Source organism: Ambystoma mexicanum, chromosome 2q (genome assembly GCF_040938575.1).
Source record: "Ambystoma mexicanum isolate Mex_15411 chromosome 2q, UKY_AmexF1_1, whole genome shotgun sequence".
Taxonomy (NCBI): Eukaryota; Metazoa; Chordata; class Amphibia; order Caudata; family Ambystomatidae; genus Ambystoma; species Ambystoma mexicanum.
In genome coordinates, this window is record NC_090924.1 from 870727764 (window position 1) to 870749913 (window position 22150).

The 22150-nt window shown below is 48.3% G+C and overlaps 1 protein-coding gene across 1 annotated transcript in view; it reads right to left on the minus strand.

The window, feature by feature from the left end:
- RAB18 (RAB18, member RAS oncogene family) overlaps positions 1-22150 on the minus strand; it is a 222952-nt gene that overhangs the window by 17139 nt on the left and 183663 nt on the right. The window contains exons 5-6 of the mRNA XM_069648112.1: positions 19248-19366; positions 19101-19167 (exon numbers count right to left, since the gene is read on the minus strand). Of these exons, the coding sequence (XP_069504213.1) occupies positions 19101-19167; positions 19248-19366 (186 nt within the window). The remainder of the gene's footprint in view (positions 1-19100; positions 19168-19247; positions 19367-22150) is intronic.

Below are 22150 nucleotides of genomic sequence, written 5' to 3' on the forward strand. Positions count from 1 at the left end.
CATTGATTTAAAAATGCATTCTTTTCAGTACCACTGCACCCAGACTCACAAGATTTGACCAGCTTTATGTTGCGAAACCAGTGGAAACACACTCTTTTGCCAAAGGGGTACTGCGAGTCACCTATCGTCAACATAGTGATCCATGTGAATCTAGGCAACAGAGACCGAAAGCACGGTTCAACAGTATGTTGACTACATTTTGATTTGCAGTGAGACAGAAGATGAGTGCAGAAAGGACTCAGTGCACATGCAGACAGTGTTCGCTGACAAGGGGTACAAGGTAGACAAGGCAAAGCTACTACCTTCAGAAAGCAGTGCTTTACATTGGACACATATCCAAGGACGGCAGGCACATTGCCCCAAAGAAGGCAGAGACAGTACGTAACACACCCCAGCCCGAAACAGTGAGGGAAATGCAACAGTTCTTGGGGTTGTGCAATTATTGCAGGGCATGGGTCTTTGACTACAGCACATACATCAGGCCGCTCTCGACTGCTCTGAAAGAAGCACAGAAGGGGGCAAAAACACTGGCATGGCCAACAGAGATGGATGCTTTTGAGGAATTGAAACAAGCCATATGCAGAGCACCAGTGTTCGGGACCCCAGACTACAAAAGGGAATTCTTCCTGTTCACACACTGACGGCGTAGTGATGAAAGCAGTGCTGACTCAGAAAACAAGCATGGGCCATAAGCCAATTGCTTACTACAGTGGACAGCTTGACCCAGTGATGAGAGGACATTATCCATGTGAACAATCATTGGCTGCTGCAGCCTTCCCAGTGGAAAAAATAATCTGGTGTGACAATGGGGTGGACCACCACTCTTTACGTTTGCGATACTGCACAAGCCAAAGAGCACACCGACTTCACAGAAAGCCTCAGGGTACGAGGTCATACTATCAAATGTAGGACTGAGGATAGTAAGATGCAGGGCACTGAACCCGGCACTATTTTTGGCAGGCGCCCTCAAGCCACGGGACTGGGCTCATGACTGCACAATGAACAGAGCTGTTCAATGAGATATGCAAGGTGAAGGAAAATGCACTTGAGCGGGGAGATGTGCTGCACATTGACGGTTCATCGACTATTGACCAAACAGATGGGATCAGAAGGGCTGAAACTGCTGTAGTAATACTGAAAGAGGACTGGACAAGTGAGGTGGTTGTGAGTGCGCGATTCCCATCCCATTATTCAGTGCAAGCAGCGGAACTAGTGGCTCTCATATTAGACTACCGCCAACACTGCTCTCAGCAACTTCCGCCTGTTTATAACCAACACCCTAGACATTCTTGCCCCAGTCATGAGGATTCACCTGAAACCCGCCTCTAAGAGCAACACCTGGTACGACTCCGAACATGCAGCACTGAAACGAAAGTGCAGAGCTGCGGAAAGTTGCAAACTTCAGGCTCACCATCTGACAAACTGGCTGCCGCCTGCTCCAACAGCAATACAGATATCCGTACCAAGAAAAGGGCCCACATTCAAGCACAGTTATCTGGCTCAACCAACAACACGGGTGAACTTTTTCAAAATCTGCAGGGAACTAGCCAACCCTTCTGCAGTCTCCTCCCCTATTCCTTCTCATGCCCTCTGCAACGCCCTGGTCCCTGAAACACCAAAACTCAGCACATCTTGAACAGCCTTGTTACTCACCCTCCTATCCCTCACCCCATTGCCTCCCTTGGCCACTCACACTCATCCCTCCTTTGCCCTTGTCACACCTAAGTCGGAGTTGTCCGCTCCATGAAGGGTCTCTACCAAACAGGATTCCCCCTTGCTCGTCCAGAACCTTCAAGGACAATATTGGCTCTCTTGCTCCTGCACTTGCTGATCTCGGCAACCACTCCTTTGCCACCGGTTCTTTCCCCCCCATCGTCCCTCAAGCACTCTGTGCGCCCGCTCCCTACATGTCCTGTCAACTACCACCCTATCTCCAATCACCCCCTTCCTGGGGAAACTGCTGGAGAAGTTGGCCTTCTCACACTGAACTTGTTGGCGATCTCCACGACCATCAGTCTGGATTCAGAGCATCCAGAGGCACAGACACTGCTCTTCTGAACACTTGTGAAGAACTGCACACATCCCTAGATTCCAACACCTCAGCTGTCCTCATCCTTCCTGATCTCTCCTCTGCCTTTGACACAGTCAACCACTCCTCCTCATACAAAGCCTCCACGACACCCTTGTTATCTCGGAGCGGGCACTGGCCTGGCTGACCTTCCTAACTGACTGCTCCTCCCAAGTCATCCCGGGAACCTTCTCTCCTACTTCCTTCTCCACCAGTGGTGTCCCTGAGGGCTCTAACTTCTCGCCTTGGCTCTTAACATCTACCCTACTCAGCTGGCACTCCTCTCCCCCAACGTCCAGTGTTATGCAGAAGACACACAACTTCTTCAAACTTTCTGTCGACCCTATTGCACCTTCCATCATCCCCGGCTGCCTACCTGCCATCCAGGCCTGGTGCACATCACTATGGATGGAGTGAAGCCAGTCCTGAGAAGCCAGAAGAGGTAAGACCAGGACGCTTACACGAGGCAGTGTAATCCTTGACGGAGGCAAGAAGGAGAGACTGGCCCAGCAGAAGGAGAAGATTCTGCCCATTTGACCAGGAGAGCTGGGGCTCACAGTGCTGAAACTTCACAGACCCCAGGAGAGACGGGTCCAGCAGGGAGAGACCGCAGCCAACTGAAGAGGAAAGCTGGGGCTCACAGTCTACGGAGTTCACCAGAGTGGCAGGAGAGTGTTTCCTTACTCTGAGGCCCATTAGAGTCTACGGAGAGGAAAAAGCAATAGGAACAGAGAGCTGAAGATACGGGTCTACCTGCCAGTCGGTAACAGCTGAATACTACACTGGGGGAAGACGCACTGCGGCAGGCAGCAGAGAGGCCGACCCGACCTCACCAAGGCAAGCAGGTGGTGCCGGCGGTTTACCGCGAGCAAGGGAAGCGCTGCGGGAATCGTGCAATCAAGGAGAGGCACAGTGGCAAGGCTGGGCTTAGCCAGGCACCCACCGAGCCAATTCTACAAAGCAGACGCAGAAGAATTGACAGCAAAGGCAACTGGTAAGCCATGGGGAAGTGAACGGGTCACTGGGTGGCCGTCGCACCGATGCAGTTACTTAAAAATAGAACACAAGGAAAGAAAAATACACAAGGGGAAACTCATAACTGGTGAGAAACGCAACATTCATGAAGGGGAAGACTAAGCCTGTGATCGGCCAAGGGAAGAAAATATCCAGTTTGGCCTTGTAAAATTTTGTCAAGACAAGTGATCGTGTTGGGCAGGTTAGTGAACCCAGTGTATCAGATATCAGGGGAAGTGAGTCATCGTCGGATTTTGAACTCTGTTGAGCAAGCAAACAAGGGACTCCATCCTGTTGGAATTTTATAGCACTTTTGGAGTTACGCATTTTTCTTTTTCAACATTTATAAAAGATGAAAGGCCAAATACATTAACAAAATAAACTAAGATGAAAGGGTTAAAGTGCCAGGGCCAGAATAGAACTTTGTACACAGGACGGTTTTAGTTTTGGTTTTTGAAAACACCTTTAGAGCAGGAACAGAGTCTCCAACCCCTTTTCTTTAATGAAAGTCTTTAGCCAAAAACATGAATCCCTTGTGCTCAAGTCTCATTCCTGGCTCCTAACAACTCTAACGTCTAATGAATCTAATGAACATAAAGCCCTTTCTCCCGACATTTGTGTGTTAGGGAAAAAGGTGGGAAGTTCAATGTATTGGCTCACATGGAAATTTTATAAAAATGTAGGTGAGAAACAAGGTGGCAGAAGAGTTCTGAAAGTAATTGAAGGGTAGTTTTATGGATTGACTTGGGGGAGCAGTTAGGCTGTAACAGTACTGTTATGTAAGTGATTTCAATCCGGCACACACCCAAGTCAACTCCTAGCATGTAGTGCACAACTGAAATCCTTATTTATTTTTGTCTAAAAGTTCTTTATTCTGAACGATATACCACTCATATCACAGCCTTCCTCTGGAACCCCTCCCCCCTCCCGGTCACACTGAACCAGGAATCAGGCTGGTTTGCAAAGGTAAATATTTATGTATTTAAAATTTGATCACAATATGTTTTAATAGGTACACAACAATCACCAATGGGGTGATGGAACACTGAATAATCTTTTTAATACACAAATAGTAGTGAGCAAAACAATTCAGCACAGAAATACTTGTGTGGGTTCAGATCTGATAGCACTGTGGTTAGAGGTTCCCCCTGCACACCCCTCAACCCCCAATAGGCAATATAGAGAGATAGGAGGAGAGAGCAGGTATTCAGGAATGGCTGAATTCAAATAGGCTATCAATCCCACTTTCCCCCTTTCAACACAAGAGAAACAGGATTGACTGTCAAGCTGTCAAAATGGCTTTTCAAGTTATCTTTAAATGGACTGGGCAAAAACACCAAATATCATCAAAATTGCTGAAATTGTTATGAATTCTTATGGGAGCCGCTTTGGATAGTTGCAAGCAAACACCAGCAATGATTTAATCGAAATAAAAAATTTGCAATCTTAAAATTCAAGTCGGAGGCAATTACAGCTGTTTTACACGTGTAAAAGTTTCCCAAAACGAAATTTTGCGGCAAACTTTTCACTGCGCGATAATGGGAGAATCACATTGATTTGGAATGCGGTTTTAGGTGCGATGGATAGGTATGGATGTTAGCTACAAGCATAAGTTTCTAGCACAAAAACTGAGGGAGTTACAGACGTTTTAGTAAAGGTCGTTTTTTCAAGATAGGCAGGAGAATGGAAAAGAGGAATGTGCTTTTAAAGTGACAAATGAGTTTTACACTAAAGGATGAGTATGAAAAAAACAAATACCCCACAGGAACACAGTCACTTGATCAGGGCGACTGCCTGCTAAGGAACCCGCCCTCTTAAGAGGAGCAAAAGATCAGCGCAGAGATAGTTTTAACAATACTGGTTATGGAGAACAGATCGAACAGTTTGGAGAGAGGTTCAGTCAATGCAAAGATACTCCTACAATACAGGTTCTGAATACAAGATAGGATGGGTCTAATATAGGCTAAGACTATGCAAAGTACATATGCTAGTGACAATTCTTTCTATTTATACTCACTGGATAAACTTTTAAATGGGATCTGGCTTAGGAAAGACGGCTGGGCACATCGGACGGGCAACGTCAGCAAGGCACTCTGGTCACAGCACGGCACAGGACTGGATCTGCCCTTCTTGCTACTGAGGTTATTTTCGGCAGGCAAGCAGTTCAGCACAGCCCGGCTGTATTATGATGCTTCCCCTTTAGGCTTGTGGGGTTTCTGTTCTGGAATTTGAGGCCCAGCTGATAATGGTTCAGCTATGCAATAGGCCTGTTGCTTTGCCAAGTTTCTGGAGTCTGGAGCAAGGAAGATGTAGAGTTCTGCAGCAGGGTGCTCCGCCAGCATCCGGATAGTGAGTGAATCTGTCTGTCCTTATGTGTGGTGAGTATTTATGCTATGATAAAGGGGGAGTGTGGGCCGGTTTAGCCTAAGCTTGCCTCTTTGAAAGGTGATTGTGTCAGAGTCTACTCTCTGCCTTGATAGGAGGAGAGAAACATAAAATCACACCATAAAGATGACTGAGGCTGAAAATCCACCCATATCCCCTGCAACACAAAATCTACTTTCTGCAAAATACATATTTCCACATGTGCAACCTCTCTAAAAATCACATACAGATTACATATTTTACCTAGCAGCTACGCCTCAAAACCCCGTAGCTGTGGGATTTTGTCTCCTCTTTTAACAGAATTTTGCCCTTTTCACTCAGAACACAATGTTCAATTTTTAAGCAAATTTCTGCAAATGTGCCCGTTTAACATGGGCATACGTGTATAACGTTGCACAGTTCTAGTGGAAATACATTTTGCGTAAAATCCTATTTCTTGCCATTTCTTTCGAGAATGTGTCACAGTTCTGACGCCTCTTCACCCGTGCATCCAGAAATGACATTAACAATGCTGTTATTTTAATATTTTTCACAATTTTACATAGCAAGTTATCAGTCTTTTTAAAATGTGTCCTTTGTCCTTCTTAAGCAACAAATGGTTGTTTAGTTCCACCCCTTTGGTCTCTCCCTGGTTCAGGTATAAACAATGTGACGGTTATTATTGTTCAATTAACTGGTTCACGGTATCCTTAACGGTATACCGTAATACCGTTACATCCCTACTGACAATATGCGTAGCAGATTGGGCCGCCATCTTTTGTGCATTGAGAAGTGCGATTTTCAGGGATTTTGGCGTGCACAAGGGTTTCGCGGCCATTTTGCTATTTCTGGCACCATCATAGCAGAGTGATGCGGCATAGCAGAGCAAAGGTGGGTCAAAACATCCCACAGAGCCCCCCTCCCGACTTGCGTTTGACTGCCCATCAAGGGGAAGTCAGGAGATTGGGATGTTCTTTTTTTTGTTTGGTCCAAGTGGAAAAAGTCAGCTGCTTCTCCCATCAGTGCTGGATAGACACGCTCTCCTCGCCGGTTCTGGGTAAGAGTATGGAGCGATACTCCGGGCTCCCTGGCTCTTTCCTCCCGGTCCCTGATTGGTCCTCCTTGGTGATTAGAATTTCTTAGTTCCAATGCTAGGAGACAGAACAGAGCATGGATATGGACATTTCCCCACCACTACTCCCCGACGGTATAGTGGGGCAGATGCATACATTGAAGACAATTTACAATATTCCCAGCCTACATTTACTAATGATTTTAACAGATGGATACTTCCAAGTTGCCGGAATTCCCCCCTCTGGGTTTCCGGTTGGCTCCTCTATTTGCCGCAAAGTATGCCTGAGATGGCAACTCTTTAGCTGCTCGATGTGGACCCACTCGTCTTCCCCCTTCTGCCAAACTGCCCTTGGGGATGCGGATTCTGCAGGCGACTGGTGAGATTCTGTCTACGATTTCAAAAGGACCCCGCCAAGTTGGGAGGAATTTGCACTGTTTGGCTTGGTTCCTTTGGAAATTGTACAAGTAGACTGGTCTCCTACTTGGTATTCCTTTTTCGTTGTCTGATGGCCATCATGACAAGGGGTAATCTAATGTCCCAACTTGGCCTAGAATCTGCTACAAACTTTTTTTTAACATGCTCACAATAGTTTTGTTGGATCTCTCAACTCAACCACTAGAGGATTGCCGGTAGGCAATGTGTAGTTTCTTTTTGACCCCAAGTATCTCCCACATCCTTCTCATCACTTCACTAGTGAAGTGTCTACCTCGGTCTGACTCAAACCTTTGGGGTAGTCCAAAACGTGAGATGCGATTGATCATCGGAGCAGCTGCTGTTTCTGCCTTGCAATTTGGGGCCGGGAGACATTCCACCCATTTAGTGAACAAGCATGTTACGGTCAACATCTACTTGTTCCCCCCTAGAGGAGCGAATCACAGGCCCAATAAAATCGACTTGCAAATCTGACCAAGGCAGTGTCATCCCCCTCTTTTGGAGGGGAGCATGGTGTGTGAGTGATTAATTGTGCGCACACAAGACACCCCTTCAAGTATTGGTCGAGGTCTTGCCCCATGTGTGGCCAATATGCAACCTCTTGCAAGATTTCTAATGTCATATGAAACCCCCGATGACTGGCTGTGGCCGCATCATGGCCGTGACTTGGCATCAGGCTTCGGAATGAGGTAGGGACCACCCACTGGTCATGGCCAGCTATGGATCGCCTCACCAACAAACCGTCTTGGATTCAGAACATTTTTGGACATTTCATCAACACTCAGGTCCTCTTTCCCAATGTGATCGGTATCCGTCAGGGGAAAGTTCTCAGAGTCCTCAATGTGTTGATAAAACTTACCAATTATTGGATCCCCTTTTTGAGCCGTAATCAAATCAGCATCTGGGGTCTCCTTACTCCATTGTGCAGTTGAGAGCTCATTGTGAGCATTTGTCTGGGACCTAGTGATAGCAGTGACCTGGATTTCCTCCAATAGGGTCTCGATCTGAAGTAGCTCCCCTTGGATGGCTCCTGTTTTGGCCAGCTGATCAGCCATGTCATTTGCAGTTTTGTCTGGTCCCTGTACTTTAGAATGACCCTTGATCTTTTTCCAGGAGATGGTCATCCTATTCGAGGTGACCAGATCATCAATATTTTGTATTAATTTGCCATGTTTTAAAGGTTTATTAGCACATAGCATGCCTCTGGTTTTCCAGTTAACGAGGTGCCCCACAAACCCGTTCCGCACATAATCTGAATCAGTGAGTATGACCAGTTCGTGGAGTTGGTGTTGGACAGCAGTGAGGATGGCTTGATGCACAGCCATCAACTCTGCCACCTGACTACTTCTGGGACCGATTTTGTACCCAGCAGAGGGTTCTGGGGCATCATTCACCCATGCATCCCCTACGCCGGCCACAAGTTATTTTTCCCTGTTGTCAACATGGTAGGAGCACCCATCCACAGACAGTGGGCATTCCCTCACACTGGCCGCCTTCATAGACTGTGTGGGGGAATTAAGGTATGCCTCCCCGTTGTCCTTGATTTTAAGACTTTCGTCCTCTAAACAGTTTTCTCTGGCACAATCATGCAAGTCAGCCAGACCTTGCGCGAGGGGGGACTTCTTGTTTTGGCCATATCGGACCTCCACAGGAAAGCCTTGTATTGACAGAATCCAGGAAGTAATTCGGGAATTACTCACATTTCCGGCCTGGATTCTCAGGAAGTAATTCGGGAATTACTCACATTTCCGGCCTGGATTCTGTCACTTTGAAGATATTGCAAAGGTTGGTGTTGAGTCTCCACTATGATGTGTTCCCCCTGGATGAACGGGCGGTAATTCTTCAATGCCCACACCGTTGCCAGGAGTGCCTTCTTACAATCGTTGAATTTTTCCTCCACAGAGGATAAAGTCTTACTCGCATAGGAGATTACTTTATTGACCTCGACATGCTTTTGATATAATACTGCAGTCAAGCATGTATTTGAGAACCCTGTCTCCAAGAAGAACTCCTTGTTTTTGATAGGGTAAGCTAGGCAAGGCGCTTGTGAGAGGCTTCTTTTGAGTCGTCTTACTGCCTCGGCTTGTTCTGGACCCAACTCCCACTCGACCCTCCCCCCCTTTCAAAAGATGGATCAGGGGTCTTGTGATCTCTGCATAGTCCTCAATGAACTTTCTGCTGTAATTAGTCCTTAGTTCCCGCAGAATTGTGGGGTCTTATTTTCTGGAGGGCTTCTACTTTCTTTTCCTGGGGACAGAGACCCTGAGGAGTTATCTCATGCCCCAAGAAATTGACACAGGTTCTGCACCACTGTGCCTTTTGGAAAGAGTTTTGCTCCGGCAGCCCTCAACTTGTCAGGACATAATGGATCTCTGCTATGTGTTCCTCCACAGTTGAGCTTTTGACTAGAACATTATATACATAGGCCAGGTTACCCCTTTCACCCAGGTCGGGCATGGCCTTATGTAGAAAGATGTTAAATTAATTGCCGGAGTTGATGTAACCAAAGGGAGTCCGGGTCCAAGTGTACTGCTGCCCCTCGAAGATAAAGGCCAACTTGTATTGGTCCTGCCTACTGACAGGTACAGTCCAGTACCCATTGTTCAGGTCAATGGCAGTGAATACCTTCGACCCCTGGATCTGGGCCAGCCCTTGGTCAATGTAGGGAAGAGGCCATCGTGAAGTAGGACCAGTTTGTTGAGCTCCCTTAGGTCAGCACAGAGTCTCCACTGGCCGTTAGGTTTCAAAATCCCCAGCACCGGATTGTTGAAGGTGCTGTGGACTGGACAAATTATCCCACAGGACTAAAGGTTCTAAATTATTTCAGAAAGGGACTCCATTGATGTGAGAGGCAAGCGATATTGCTTCAAACACTGGAGTCATGCCAGGGTCTGTGAGAATTGTGTGGACGTCGGTGCGACCACCGTCATACGAGTCCACCGCAACGAGATAATGATGTGTTATTTATATAGTTTCTTAATCCAAAGAGCAAAGGGATCTTTGAAAATCTAAAAACTTGTTTCAATTTTTCGCTTTTCCTCCAGAGTCTCACAGGCATCAGCTAGGTTGACGCCCTCTTCAACCATCTGCTTGAAGCCTGGAAATACCTCTGGTTTGGCTATCTCAGCGGCCTCTTCCAGCTGGGTGGAGAAGTCCCTGGCCAGGGTATTGACTTGGACTAATGGCTTCAGGTGGGGAAGGCAGTCCTTGTGGACTTGAAAGATCACCTCATCCCTCCTGAAGTCACAGGTCACATCTTCCTTACCATAAGGGCAGGAAGAGTACACCAGGAAATTCCCCCCCATGCCGGGTGAAGATCCGGTCTGGGGTTGGGTCATCGTCGCTATCACTGTCAAAACAGTCCTTGGGGATTGGTCCTAACAGTTCATTACCTAAATCTATGGAAAAATGTCAGTCATCAACCGCCATTCCAATAATGGTGCCTGCACCCGCAGTGATACTCTTTAGGTCGCTGTTATCCACCTCTATTGGAATGGTGTCGTGTTCTATGTGGACTAGTGGTGTTGGGTTTACCCCCCCAACCCTTGCTGTTGGAAATGAGCATTGAGATGAACATAAGCATCAGGATTTTTCAGTTTCTGTCCTCTTAATTTTTACTTCAAGTGACAATTGGCGGTTCTGGGATAAGGACTTCCTCTCCAAACTGAATTTCAACTGCATATGGTAGCTGTTGAGCTGACCGAAATGCTATCTCTGGGTCATCAAAGTCCATGGGATTACCCGCTAATCGGGACCAAGCTCTGAAGTTTATTAGGTCGAAACTAATGGCAAAGCGATTGAGAATGTCACTGCCTAAGTAAAATGCAGCAGGGACATCTCGCACGACCCAACAATTATGGACTATGCTCTTGTTGCCTATGGAAATTTTCACCATACACTTGCTAGGCAGGAGATGTTTGGAATTGGGTATTTCCAGGTCCATTTCCCATTTGTCTAACAGTTTATATGTGGAAATGGCTGGATCTTTTGGGAGTTTGCGGAACATGGCCTTGCTGATGAATCTCTTACCGTTGTTCACGCATACTTGGCGAGAACAGAGTCCTTCCCCCCCATTTAACTGAATTGGGATGACAACTGCTCTCCAATTTTCTGAATATCAGCCAAGCTTTGAGCTGATTTCTCGTCTTTTTGGATTATAGGAATGGGGTTTTCTGAATTTGTATAGAATTTCAGAGTGTTTCATTCCAGTGTGGAATGCCACCTTAAACTGGAAGGAAGGTTGATTTTCAAAAATAGAGAGGACTCCCCATCAGCAGTTTGTTGTCCTACTGCAATTACTGTCACGTCTGGGATTTGATTATTCTGGAAGTGAAATTCAATCTGGTCAGGTTTTTGTTCAACCATGTGGGATGTGCCATTTAACCTAACATGGTTGACACACTGTTTCAATTGTATTGGTCGGTTAGTCTGGGTCCAGAGGACCTTGTTTACGCAAGCTATGAGGGGAGACAATCTACGCAGGATGTCATTCCCTAGTAAAAATGGTTTGCCCACTGGAGTCACAACTATGACTGAGTGCTTCACCGTGTGTCGCCCAATTTTAATGTCTAAATACGCAGTCCCCTCGACAGGAATTTGGTATTTCTCCCCCCTTCCCGAATTCAGCTGATCAAAGGCCCATTTTGACAAAAGGGTGGCTTGGGAGCCAGTGTCCACCAGTGCCAAAACTGTACATTGCCCCTGTGTTTGGACCGGGGCATAAAATCTTCCCTCCTTCTCCTCAAAGGGGCAAAGATAATGCACATTTTTGGTCAATTGGTGGGTTAATTTCTTTGCTTTGGATACTGACAGAGGTGATTTGGGCAGGATTCTGTTTGGGATCTTGGGAACCTGTAAGAAAAAGTGACAGCTAGATATGGGGAAGTGTTTGGCTTCCCTGGTTCTGATTCTGGGCTGCCCCCCCCCCACCTTTTTGGAGGCAGTCACCGGGGATCTGGCCCCCCCCCCCCGCTGCTTCCTGATGTAGAACATTGTGGTGGTGTTCTACGTAAAGACCCGTACCACCTTGCCCTATAGGGGCAAGAAGGAATGCCTTGAGGGCCCAAAACACTGCCTGCAGCTCCAACACATTGATGTGCAACGACTTCTCCGGTAGCCACAGGCCTCTTGCATGAAGACTTCTGGAGTGCGCTCCCCATCCTTCCATGGAGGCATCCGTCGAGACCGTCTCCTGATGAGGTCGGGTCGCGCCTGCGGACAGATGTGTGTGCACTATCGCTCGATGGAAACTCTTGTCAAGTGTGATCTTGTCCTCGAAGCTTCCCGACACTTGTCTCCAACAGGGGTCGAGGAACTCCTGTAGTGGACACTGTTGAATCGGGCTCCCAGAAACAGTGCGTACTGCGATGGAGTCAAGCAGGACTTTGCAAAGTTTATCGAGAACCCCAGGTGCGTCAGGAGTTGGACGGTCTTCATTGTGTGGTCGACGGCGATGCCCTTTGAGTTCGCCCAGATGAGCCAGTTGCCCAAGTACGGGTACACGTGGACCCCTCGTAGATGGAGCTGTGCCGCCACCGGGGCCAGGCACTTGGTGAACACTCGCGGCACCGACTTCAACCCGAAGGGAAGGGCCTTGAACTGGTAATGTTGTCCTTGAACCACGAAGCGTAGGTATTTGTGGTGTCCCTTGTGCATGGTGATGTGGAAATAGGCATCTTCCAAGTCCAGCGACGATAGAAAATCCCCCCCTTACAGCTGTCCTAGTACATGCTGAAGAGTCACCATCCGAAACCTTTGGGACCTGATGTACTTGTTCAGACGGCGGAGGTCCAGAATGGGCCTCCAACCGCCGGTCTTCTCTCGGACGAGGAAATAACGAGAGTTCACTCCAGAGCCTCTTTGGGACGAGCTTGATCGCCCCTTTTTTAACATGGCCCGTACCTCCAGCAGCAGGTGAGGGACATGGTTTTCCTGACAGGCCACTGGTGGTATCCGTGGACACTTCCGCTGGAACTCTAGAGTGTGTCCGTGGGCGAGAGCGTCCAGCACCCAACGGTCAGTGGAGGTGGTCTTCCACATGCTGACTAAGTTCACCCGACTCCACTGCCAGTTCAATCTTGTTTCGACATCTAAGCACCACCTTGGCAGCGACGACATCCACCTCCAGACTTGGCGTGGCCCCTGTAGGTCTCCTGGGCCGAAGAGCGGGAGGGCTGACTGTAGGACGAGGCACCTCCTCTGAATCCTTTAGAGGAACTTTGGGATTTCCCTCCAAAAGTCCGAAAGGACGGCCATCGTTGTTGAAGCATGCCCAAGCCACGAGCCGACTCAGTGTCCGCCTTGATGGCCTGGACAGACTCATCCACAGTCTTTCCAAACAAATTGTCCCTGTCAAAGGGCATGTCCAACACCTTCGACTGAACATCCTGGAGGAAATTAGTGGCCCTCAGCCAGCCTCACCGACTAAGGCAAATGCTGTTGCCCATTTGGCAGAATTCTGTGTCGGCAATGTCCGTGGCCACTGTAATGGCGTGGTCCGAAGCCACCTCGCTTTCCTGTAGAATCTCCAACGCCCCAGCCCTCTTGTCGTCAAGAAGGAAGTACAGGAGGGGGGCCATCTTGAACCAAAGCTCCCTGTTGTAACACGCCACGATAGCTAAGGCATTAGCGGCCTTGTTGGTCGTTGCTACCGACATGAACACTCTTCGCCCCATGGCATCCAACTTCGTCCCCTCACCATCCGGGGGGAGGAGGCCACCGACAAGGATGAGCCCGAAGACTTCTTCTTGGCCACTGCCGAAACCACAGAGTCTGGAGGCGGCTGGGACCACAAGCACTTGGGCGCAGCGTCAGGCACTCTGTATTTCTTCTCGTAGCGATCCCTCTTTGCCGGAGCCGATGAAGGGTTCTTCATGAGGGACAACCCCTCGTCCCAAATCATCCAATAGCGGGATCGAAAGCACAGTCTTCCTCTTCGCCTCCTGGTGCTGGCAAAGGAAACCCTCTTTATTCTTCTCTTCCGGGACTAGCTGGAACAGCTATGAGGCCCTGGAGATCACGGCGTGGAACGAGCCAATCTCGTCGGGTGGTGAAGATCTGGCTGGCTGGCAGTGGACTCTCCTCTTGGATAGTGGCTCCTCCGATGCCCTGGGGCCTGGGGCCACGGGCGGGGCCTGGGGCCACGGGCGGGGCCGCAAGAGGCATCCTTATCCGGAATTTCCGAGCCAAGGGTATGCAGAGCCATAAGAATGTCCACTGAGATATCCCCAGGTGGCTGCTTGGGTGGAGGAGAAGGGGACAGGGGAGTCTGCAGCTTAGGTTGGTCCACTCCGTCGTCACCACCCTGTTGCTCCTCGGACCAGGAAGTTGGTGAGCTCCTCTTCCGAGGAAATGTCCATACCCTCCACCCCCATTCTCTGCGACAAAGGGAGATTGTTTCAGTGAAAGGATGGGTATCATCTACTCCAGAGTCTTTTTGAGGGGTTGGAAAGACTCCCCCCTCCTGGCAGGCAGGGATAATCTCGCCTTCATGGCCATGTCCCGGCGGCCTTCCTGAGGGATGCAGCTACTACTTCTATTGAAGTGTGGGCCTTCGCGGTCTTGGCCGAGTCCTTGGCCTTCTACTTCGGCCCAGTCTGGGTCTTCTCTGACTTCCTCTTTGAAGAACTTGAGCATTGGCTCGTGGTCGAAGGTGCTGGAGACGCTGAACTCGCCCTGGCCGCTGAGGAGCCTGTCGCAACGGCGCTCCGGAGGCAGTGGACTCGGTGCTTAGCCTTATGTTGGGCCCCTGCGGGAGGGGCGCCCTCAAAGGTCTTAAGACCGCTCCGCTTTCTTACTAGGACTCACCCAGAGCAGGGGCCTTGGCCTGCAGCCACTCGTTAAATCGCTTGTGTTGGTCGGTCCGCATGCGCGGCACCATCTCCCGACAGGCCACACAGTCGTCCTCCACATGCGTCTGGTCCGAATGCAGGCAGTAGAGACACAGGGAATGTCCATCGTCCGAAAAGACATTGCGTAGGTTGCAGCCGGGGCAAACCTTGAAGAGAGGCGCTGAGTCCTTCTCCTCTCCCATGTCCACGTGGTGTAGGCCTTGAAGAAGCTTTTGGAATCCTCCAAGAAGAAACTCAATGAAAATCCGCCCTTCAGTGGCGCTGAAGAATCCAAAAACGGGTCCCGTTACTCGGAAGGTTGATCGATGGAGCTTGAGGCTCGATTGACAGAAAAAAAAAATAATAATAAATCGAGCAAAACTGTTAGAGGAAATAAATAAAAATACAAATAAAAAAAAACGCAGTAAAAGCGCGAGAGCTATAGCACAAGGACTCCCAACACTTGAACGTGCGGTACCAATCTGAAGATGGCTGCCAGAGGAGGGGCTTAGGTAGAGGGCAGTCATTGACTGGGGGCAGTAGGACCCAGAGACCAGTGATTGGTTGTTAGGAGAGAGACAGTTCAGAAGTGAAACTGAAACTGATTTTTTCTTTACCGAGGATTCCCAGCCTGACGACGGCGAATATATAATACGATATGATATATTTTATTTATATTGTGCTTGTACACAGGTGTTTCAGTGCGCGACCAGGCAAAGGGAGGGGAACAGGGGAGAAAACAAAAACAATCTTACTAGGCCCAGTGACATTGAGAACGCACAAGTGCATGGGGAAGGGAAAGGGGGAAGTGCATGGGAGGGGGGAGAAATTGGAAAGTGCAGAGCATAGGAGAGGACAAGTTAAATAATAAGTAAATAAATAAATAAGGTGATCAAAACAGTGATAGTGCAGCTTGTGAGTGGCCAAGTGCAAGGTTAGTCGGTTAAGGTAAGTGCAGAAAAAGTGTGGGGACTGGGGGCCTGTATGGGTACACATACAGGCCCCAGTACAAGGGGTGGCCAGCAGGCAGTGCTGGAGGGTGGCAGGGTGAGCAGGTATCTGGGCCAAAGGGCAGAAGGTGGCCAGGTGCAGCAGTGCGCAGAGAGAAAGCAGATCAGCAGTGAAGAAGAGGGGCAAAGGCAGAGGCGAAGAGGAAGGTCTTGAGGAGCTTTCGGAACCGTACATGGTTCTCCTCAAGTTTCAAGATGGCAGGGAGGCAGTTCCAAAGGGAGGCCCCAGCCAAAAACAGATCTACCACCAGCTCATTTCTTTGAAAAACAACTGACCCGCAGGGAGTTTGAGGTAGAGGAGCAAAGGGCTCGAGAGGGGAAGTATTTACGGCAGGATAGTTTTGGACCCAGGCCCCAGAAAGGCTTGTGGACAATGCAAAGGGTTTTAAATTGAATCCTTGTAACCGCAGGGAGCCAATGGAGGGATTCCAGAGCTGGAGAGATACGATCCCAGGTCTTGAGGCCAAGGACAAGTCTCGCAGTCCTGTTCTGGATTAGTTGCAGAGGGCGGATAGTAGAGGCTGGAAGATTTCGAAAGAGGCTTTTACAGTAGTCCAACCTAGAGAGAATCAGAGCTTGGCAGACAGTGAGCCTCTGAGGAAAGGAAGAGTACTTTTAAGGCGGTGCAGTAAGAAGTTTGACTTTTTGGATACGTCAGACGTCAAGGAAAGTGTGGAGTCAAAGATGACCCTGCGGTTCTTAGCTTTGCAGGTAGGGGCAGGAGGAGGGCCAGGTTAGGCTGGCCAGAAAGTGGGGGGAAAAGGATGGAGAGGGTGTACCAATGAGGAGGATATCAGTCTTTCTGGCATTTAAACAAAGATCATTGGCGGGACACCAATTTTGAATGGCGATTAGGCAGTCAGAGATGAGGGAAGGAGAGGAGGTGGCTGAAGGAAGCCTGAAAAGGAGTTGGGTGTCGTCAGCATAGCACTGGAAATTTGAGCAGAAAATGGAAATGCAGTAGGCAACAGTTGCCAGGTATTGGTTGAAAAGCAAGGACAAGAGGTTAGACCCCCTGGGGAACACCACAGGTAGAGAGGGAGATAGAGGATTGGGAGGACCCAAGTTGTACCTGGGAGGGTCGATCAGCGAGAAAAAGAGGTCAGCCAGGCCAGAGCCTGATCAGTGACACCCAGGTTGTCACAGAGACGATTGAGCAGGGTGGTATGGTTGACTGTGTCAAACGCAGAGGAGAGATCAAGTAGGATGAGGACAGAGGGAATGCTAGAGTCAAGGTTGGAGAGCAGGTCTTCATGGATGTTCAGGAGAGCAGTTTCCGTACTTCTGGCAGCTCTGAAGCCGGATTGGTGGTCATGGAGAGAGCCAACAGAGTCAGAATGAAGGTTAAGCTGAGAGATGTCAAGCTTTTTAAGGAGCTTACCCAAAAAGGGAGTAATGGAAATTGGGCGATAGTTAGCCGGACAAGAAAGATCAGCTGTGGGTTTTGAGAAGAGGGGAGGGGAAGATCCAGAGGCAAAGGAGAGGTTGAGGAAATCAGCAAGGGCCAGAGTGGCGGTATCTATGTGGTCCTAATTGTTTTGGAGGAACAGGGATGGACCCGTTTTGTTGAGGCTTTCATAGATCAGACTTGTCTAGCGACCTCATCAGGGGAGAAAAGAGGAAAGGCGGAGAAAGGGAGGGGAGAGGGGGAAGTAGCTGAGGGTGGGTCAACAAGCAGAGAAGGAGAGGGGAGAGAAGGAGAGTGTGGACAAGATGTCCTGGGTTTTAGAGATAAAGTGTAATGCAAGGTCATTGCAAAGAGCCTGAGGAGGAGAGAGGAGGGGTGGATATTGCAGCAGGGTTGGCCAGCTCCTTGCAGATTTTAAAGAGTTTGGCCGAGTTGTTAGATGCCGCAGAGACACAGGCTTGAATACGGGCTAGCTTCTTGGTGCATACAGAGAGACGGTATTGCCGCTGGAGCAGGCGGCAAGCCAGTTTGTCAGAGGATGAGCAAGAAGCCCTCTCCTCTCGGCTGCCCTACACTTACGTTTAAGTGTAGCTAGGTCAGAGTCATACCAAGAATTGTACTTGACTTTGGGCTTCAAACAGATCCTCATGACAGGGGCAAGAGCATCAAGAGTGACAGAAATAGAGGAGTAGAGAACAGACAGGGCTGGGTCAGGGTGTGAGTCAGCCTGGAGTGGAGGAGGGGGTGAGAAGGTGGCAGCGAAAGCCTCGACTGACACACGCTTCATAGGCTGGATGTCGGAGAAGGTGGTTGGCAGTCTTGGGGTAGACTTGGCTTGAGGGGAAGAGATGGGAATACGAGAGGAGAGGAGGCAGTGATCACTCCAGGAGAGAGGCGTGGCGAGGGGAGGGGAGTAGATGGGGGGAGGCCAGAGGAGATCAAGACATCAAGTGTGTGGCCAGCAGAGTGAGTCGGGCCTGAGGGGAGGATAGAAAGAGAGAGAGTGAACCGCAGAGGTCGCGAAAAAGAGCAGATGAGGAACAGGGAGAATCAAGATGGATGTTAAGGTCACCAAGGAGGAGGAGTTGAGAGGTAGAGTCCAGGAGGGCGGAGGAGAGGTCAGCCCACTCAGAGAAAAGAGGTGACTTGACCAGGGGGCCGGTAGACAGTAGCAACAGTAAGGGAGTGGCTAGGAGAGAGACAGAGCCTACAGACAAGGCATACGAAAGAGGATTGAGTGGGGATGATAGAGGCAGGAATCCACTCAGGGAAGATCAGGGCAACACCCCCCACCCGCCCAGGTCGGGTGGATCTTGGGGCGGAGAGGATCTTGTAGCAGTCAGTGAGGAGAGTGTCAAAGCTCAGAGCTGGCCATGAACAATGTCTCGGTAAGACCAAGGAGATTGAGGGCAAATTCTTCAAGGGGGTGGCAGATGCCAGAGGAGTGAGACAGCAGAGCGAGGATTGAGGGTGGCGAGATGGAGAAGTTTACCACCCTTAAAGATCTTCCGGGGAGGGGTACAAATCAGAGGTACGCCCTGCAGAGGGAGTATGAGATGGGGCAGAGGAGGAAGGAGAAAAGGGTAAGGTAGCCAAGGGAGGGGAGTAGGGGACAGGTGGAAATGAGGACGTTGAGGCGAGGGAACGCCTATCAAAGAGACGAAGATTGGCCCGAGGGCCTTGCACCATGACTGTGCCATTTTAGGTAGACATTTTCATGAGCATGTGACTCCATGCCAGACCCCATGCTGGAGAACAATCATTTATGCAATGTATAACCTGCACCCACTTCCAATTCCATCAGTGCTCACTAAAAATTCAAAGCCTAAGAAAATGTCTTCATACTCTAAGATGCCAACAAGCAATTCCACGGTTTGTTAAGACTCATTTTAAAACATACCTATAAACAACATAGAATGTTTTCTTGCAAATTTCAAACCTTCATTTCGGTCAACTTCTCGGTTTTCCTAAAATAAAAACAAACAGGTGAATTTTAAAAAGTAATTTAAAAAAAAAAAAAATGTTAAAATGACTAACTGCCTCTTACCTTATCAATTTTATTCCCGACAAGCATTTTCACAATGTCATTCCTTGTGCAGTATGTTTCCAGTTCGTTTAGCCAATTATCTAACTTAACAAATGTGTCTCTTCTTGCAACATCATAAACTAAAAGAAACAATCATAATTCTAAGCAAAATGTTAAACACAGCAATTCAGTTTTTTTTTAAACTACTTTTGGAAATCATGTTGTAAAAATAAAGCACCGAAATAATGGTTAACAAACCACAGCATTTTTCAAAGATCAATAGCCTGTATGAAGCTTTATATTAATGCACAGTGGAGAGGGTCACCCAGATACCTTTTTAGTGTTAAGAAAAGTAAAAAGCATAAACAATTAAACGCAAACATCAAAAACAAGAGCCCATTACAAGAGCAATAATGTGTGGTAGTTACAGCTCTCTGGGCAGAATCGGAGAGGCCATCCTAGTTAATGAGTAAGCACTTTTCTACGCTTGGTTTTACCAAACACTCAATTTAATACAGGCTCAGCAGTGAGTTAGATTTAAGAGATCAAGGGCTGATGCGAAGTTAACAACACTTAAGAGACAGCCAAGTAATGGAGTTCAACAATCAAGTACACAAATATACCATTAATTAAGCCTTAAAACAATTTGCAGGTAAAAATGTAATAACGTAGTAACACTACAAACAAAATAGGGAACCACAAACAGGGAGAAGACAGTCATGGTGCACTGTCAAGTCTTGGGGATGGACAAGTACCCCCAAATAAATAAGCTGAGGGGGCAAGTGAAGCTACAAAGACTTTACTTAGCACAAAAGTCGGCCAGGACTAAAAAAAAGCATAGATAGGCCAGGGGTCCCCTTGACATCAATGGTGGGAAAGCTGTAAAAATAAACATTGCCCCCAACAGCACAGACAATGAAATGTGCCTTTATTGCTTCCTGATAACACACAAACTCACTGCGGTATGTGAGAAACCAAAGGATGTCTAACACACAGGTCCTCAGGGACACGGCCATTGCTTTTGGATCCAGTACCTGGTGGTGGACAAGTGCGAGAGGCTCACCTGGGTGAGGGGTCTTATAGGGAGTGGGGGTGAGATAGCCGATTGAGACATGCAGTATTCCCCACCCTGTTTTCTGCATTTTTCAGAAGTCCCAACCCCGCCCCTTTTTTACACAAACACTGGGCCGAGGAAGAGGGTGACAGAGTAACCAGACTAACTCTCTCATCTTACGGGATCAGGTCAGGCACTTTACCCTAAGTGCATACACCTGATACCAGTTAGCTCTCATCACACAAATAAAAGACAGCACCTAAACATACACTCTGAGCAAGGCGGAACACGAGAACAAGCAGAATCTCTGTGACGAAGGCACACCTACTGGAGCATAGCAACGGACCAAGGAACGAGAGCAGCAGGCCAAAAACCCCAGGGCTTCCCTACTGGAGGTCGTTGCCTCCAACAAACCACGTAAGACAGGTGGAGAAGGCCAGATCCCACAAGTGAAGATCATTGTGTTTCAAGGACGCCAGTGACCCTGCTGGGTGAACGGCAGAGTTAGGGAGGCGAGGCCAAGCCTGTGGTACTAACCTTGAATGGAAAATTGGAAGCTGCAAAAACAAAAAGCGCACACAGCCGGGGAGTTGGCAAGCGACCTGAGAGACCTGTGTTTTAAAGAGAATGAAGTAGCAACATCATATCACAAGTGAAGGCTGAACACGTGTGGATGAGGGGCGAAGAAAGGCAGACCCGTAAATAAACTTGAAAGTAAAATGCAGCTGTGGTCCGGTGAAAGGAAGTAGCCCATTCAAAAGTTTCTGTGAAAAGGTACAATGTTTGAAAATAAAAGGCGAATAAACTGCAAGAGTGAAAGAAAAATAAGTTGATTCGAAGTGGTCCTGTGGTGGTCTGTAAGAAAGCCACGCACATTCGAAAGACTTGATGCGATTGAGGGAAACACAAAGTATAATAAGCTTGGGGAAGGGAGCCCCCTCATCCTCCCTGCAACTGTGTTGAACTTTATCGTGAGAGGTCTGATTTTGGTAGCAAAATACATTTTGAAGTCTGAGAAAAAGACGTGGAAGGCCATGCAAGCCTTGATCTGTGGTTGTGAACTGTGTTGTAAACCGAGCGAGTGTGTAATCCTGCCTACAAGGATCGCCTTACCCCGTGAGGCCTAACGTGGGGAGGAGAGCTGGTTCAGCCACATTATAATTTGAACACTGATCTTTCCTTCTGCATACATTTTTCCTTTTTAAACATTTGTACAAGAGATAGGGCAGGCCTTTTGTTCGCATAGGCCATTTTGATTTGACAGACTTCACAAGTCGGACTTCACAAACTGTTTTGTTTATAGTTTGATGGTCACGACTACTCCCATATTAGTTATAGGGCAAAGGTTTCTCCAACCCCAACATTTTCAATAAAGGTTTTACAAATTGTAGCCATTGTGTCAGTGTCAATACTTGTGATACCATGCCTTCCCTACCGGTAGCAAGTTAACAACTGTAGGAGGAAACGCCAGCTAGGTTGGGTATATAAGATCTAAGATTATCACTTTAGGAACTATAAGGTTCCCATTACCATTACCTTGGTTTTCCTTACAGGTGAGTTAACAGTAAACTGTTCCAAGGGGGCAGGCATAAGTCTAATACAACAGAGAACTTCTCAACATGAGACGTAAGAGAGAAGGATGGGCACGGAATGGAGCAAATACTGCTACTGCAGCGTGGAATGCGTACAAGGGCAAATCACTGAGCGACAAGATGGGCCAACTAGAAAAGACAGATTTTATAGCTGGGGCGCAGCTAACCACCATTGATGCCAACATCTGTGTGTGCGGCTTACACGGTCTATGACCTGCTGATGAGTTTGATCTGCAAAGGCACACTGACAACTGCAGACGAAAAATAGGATGTTGCCT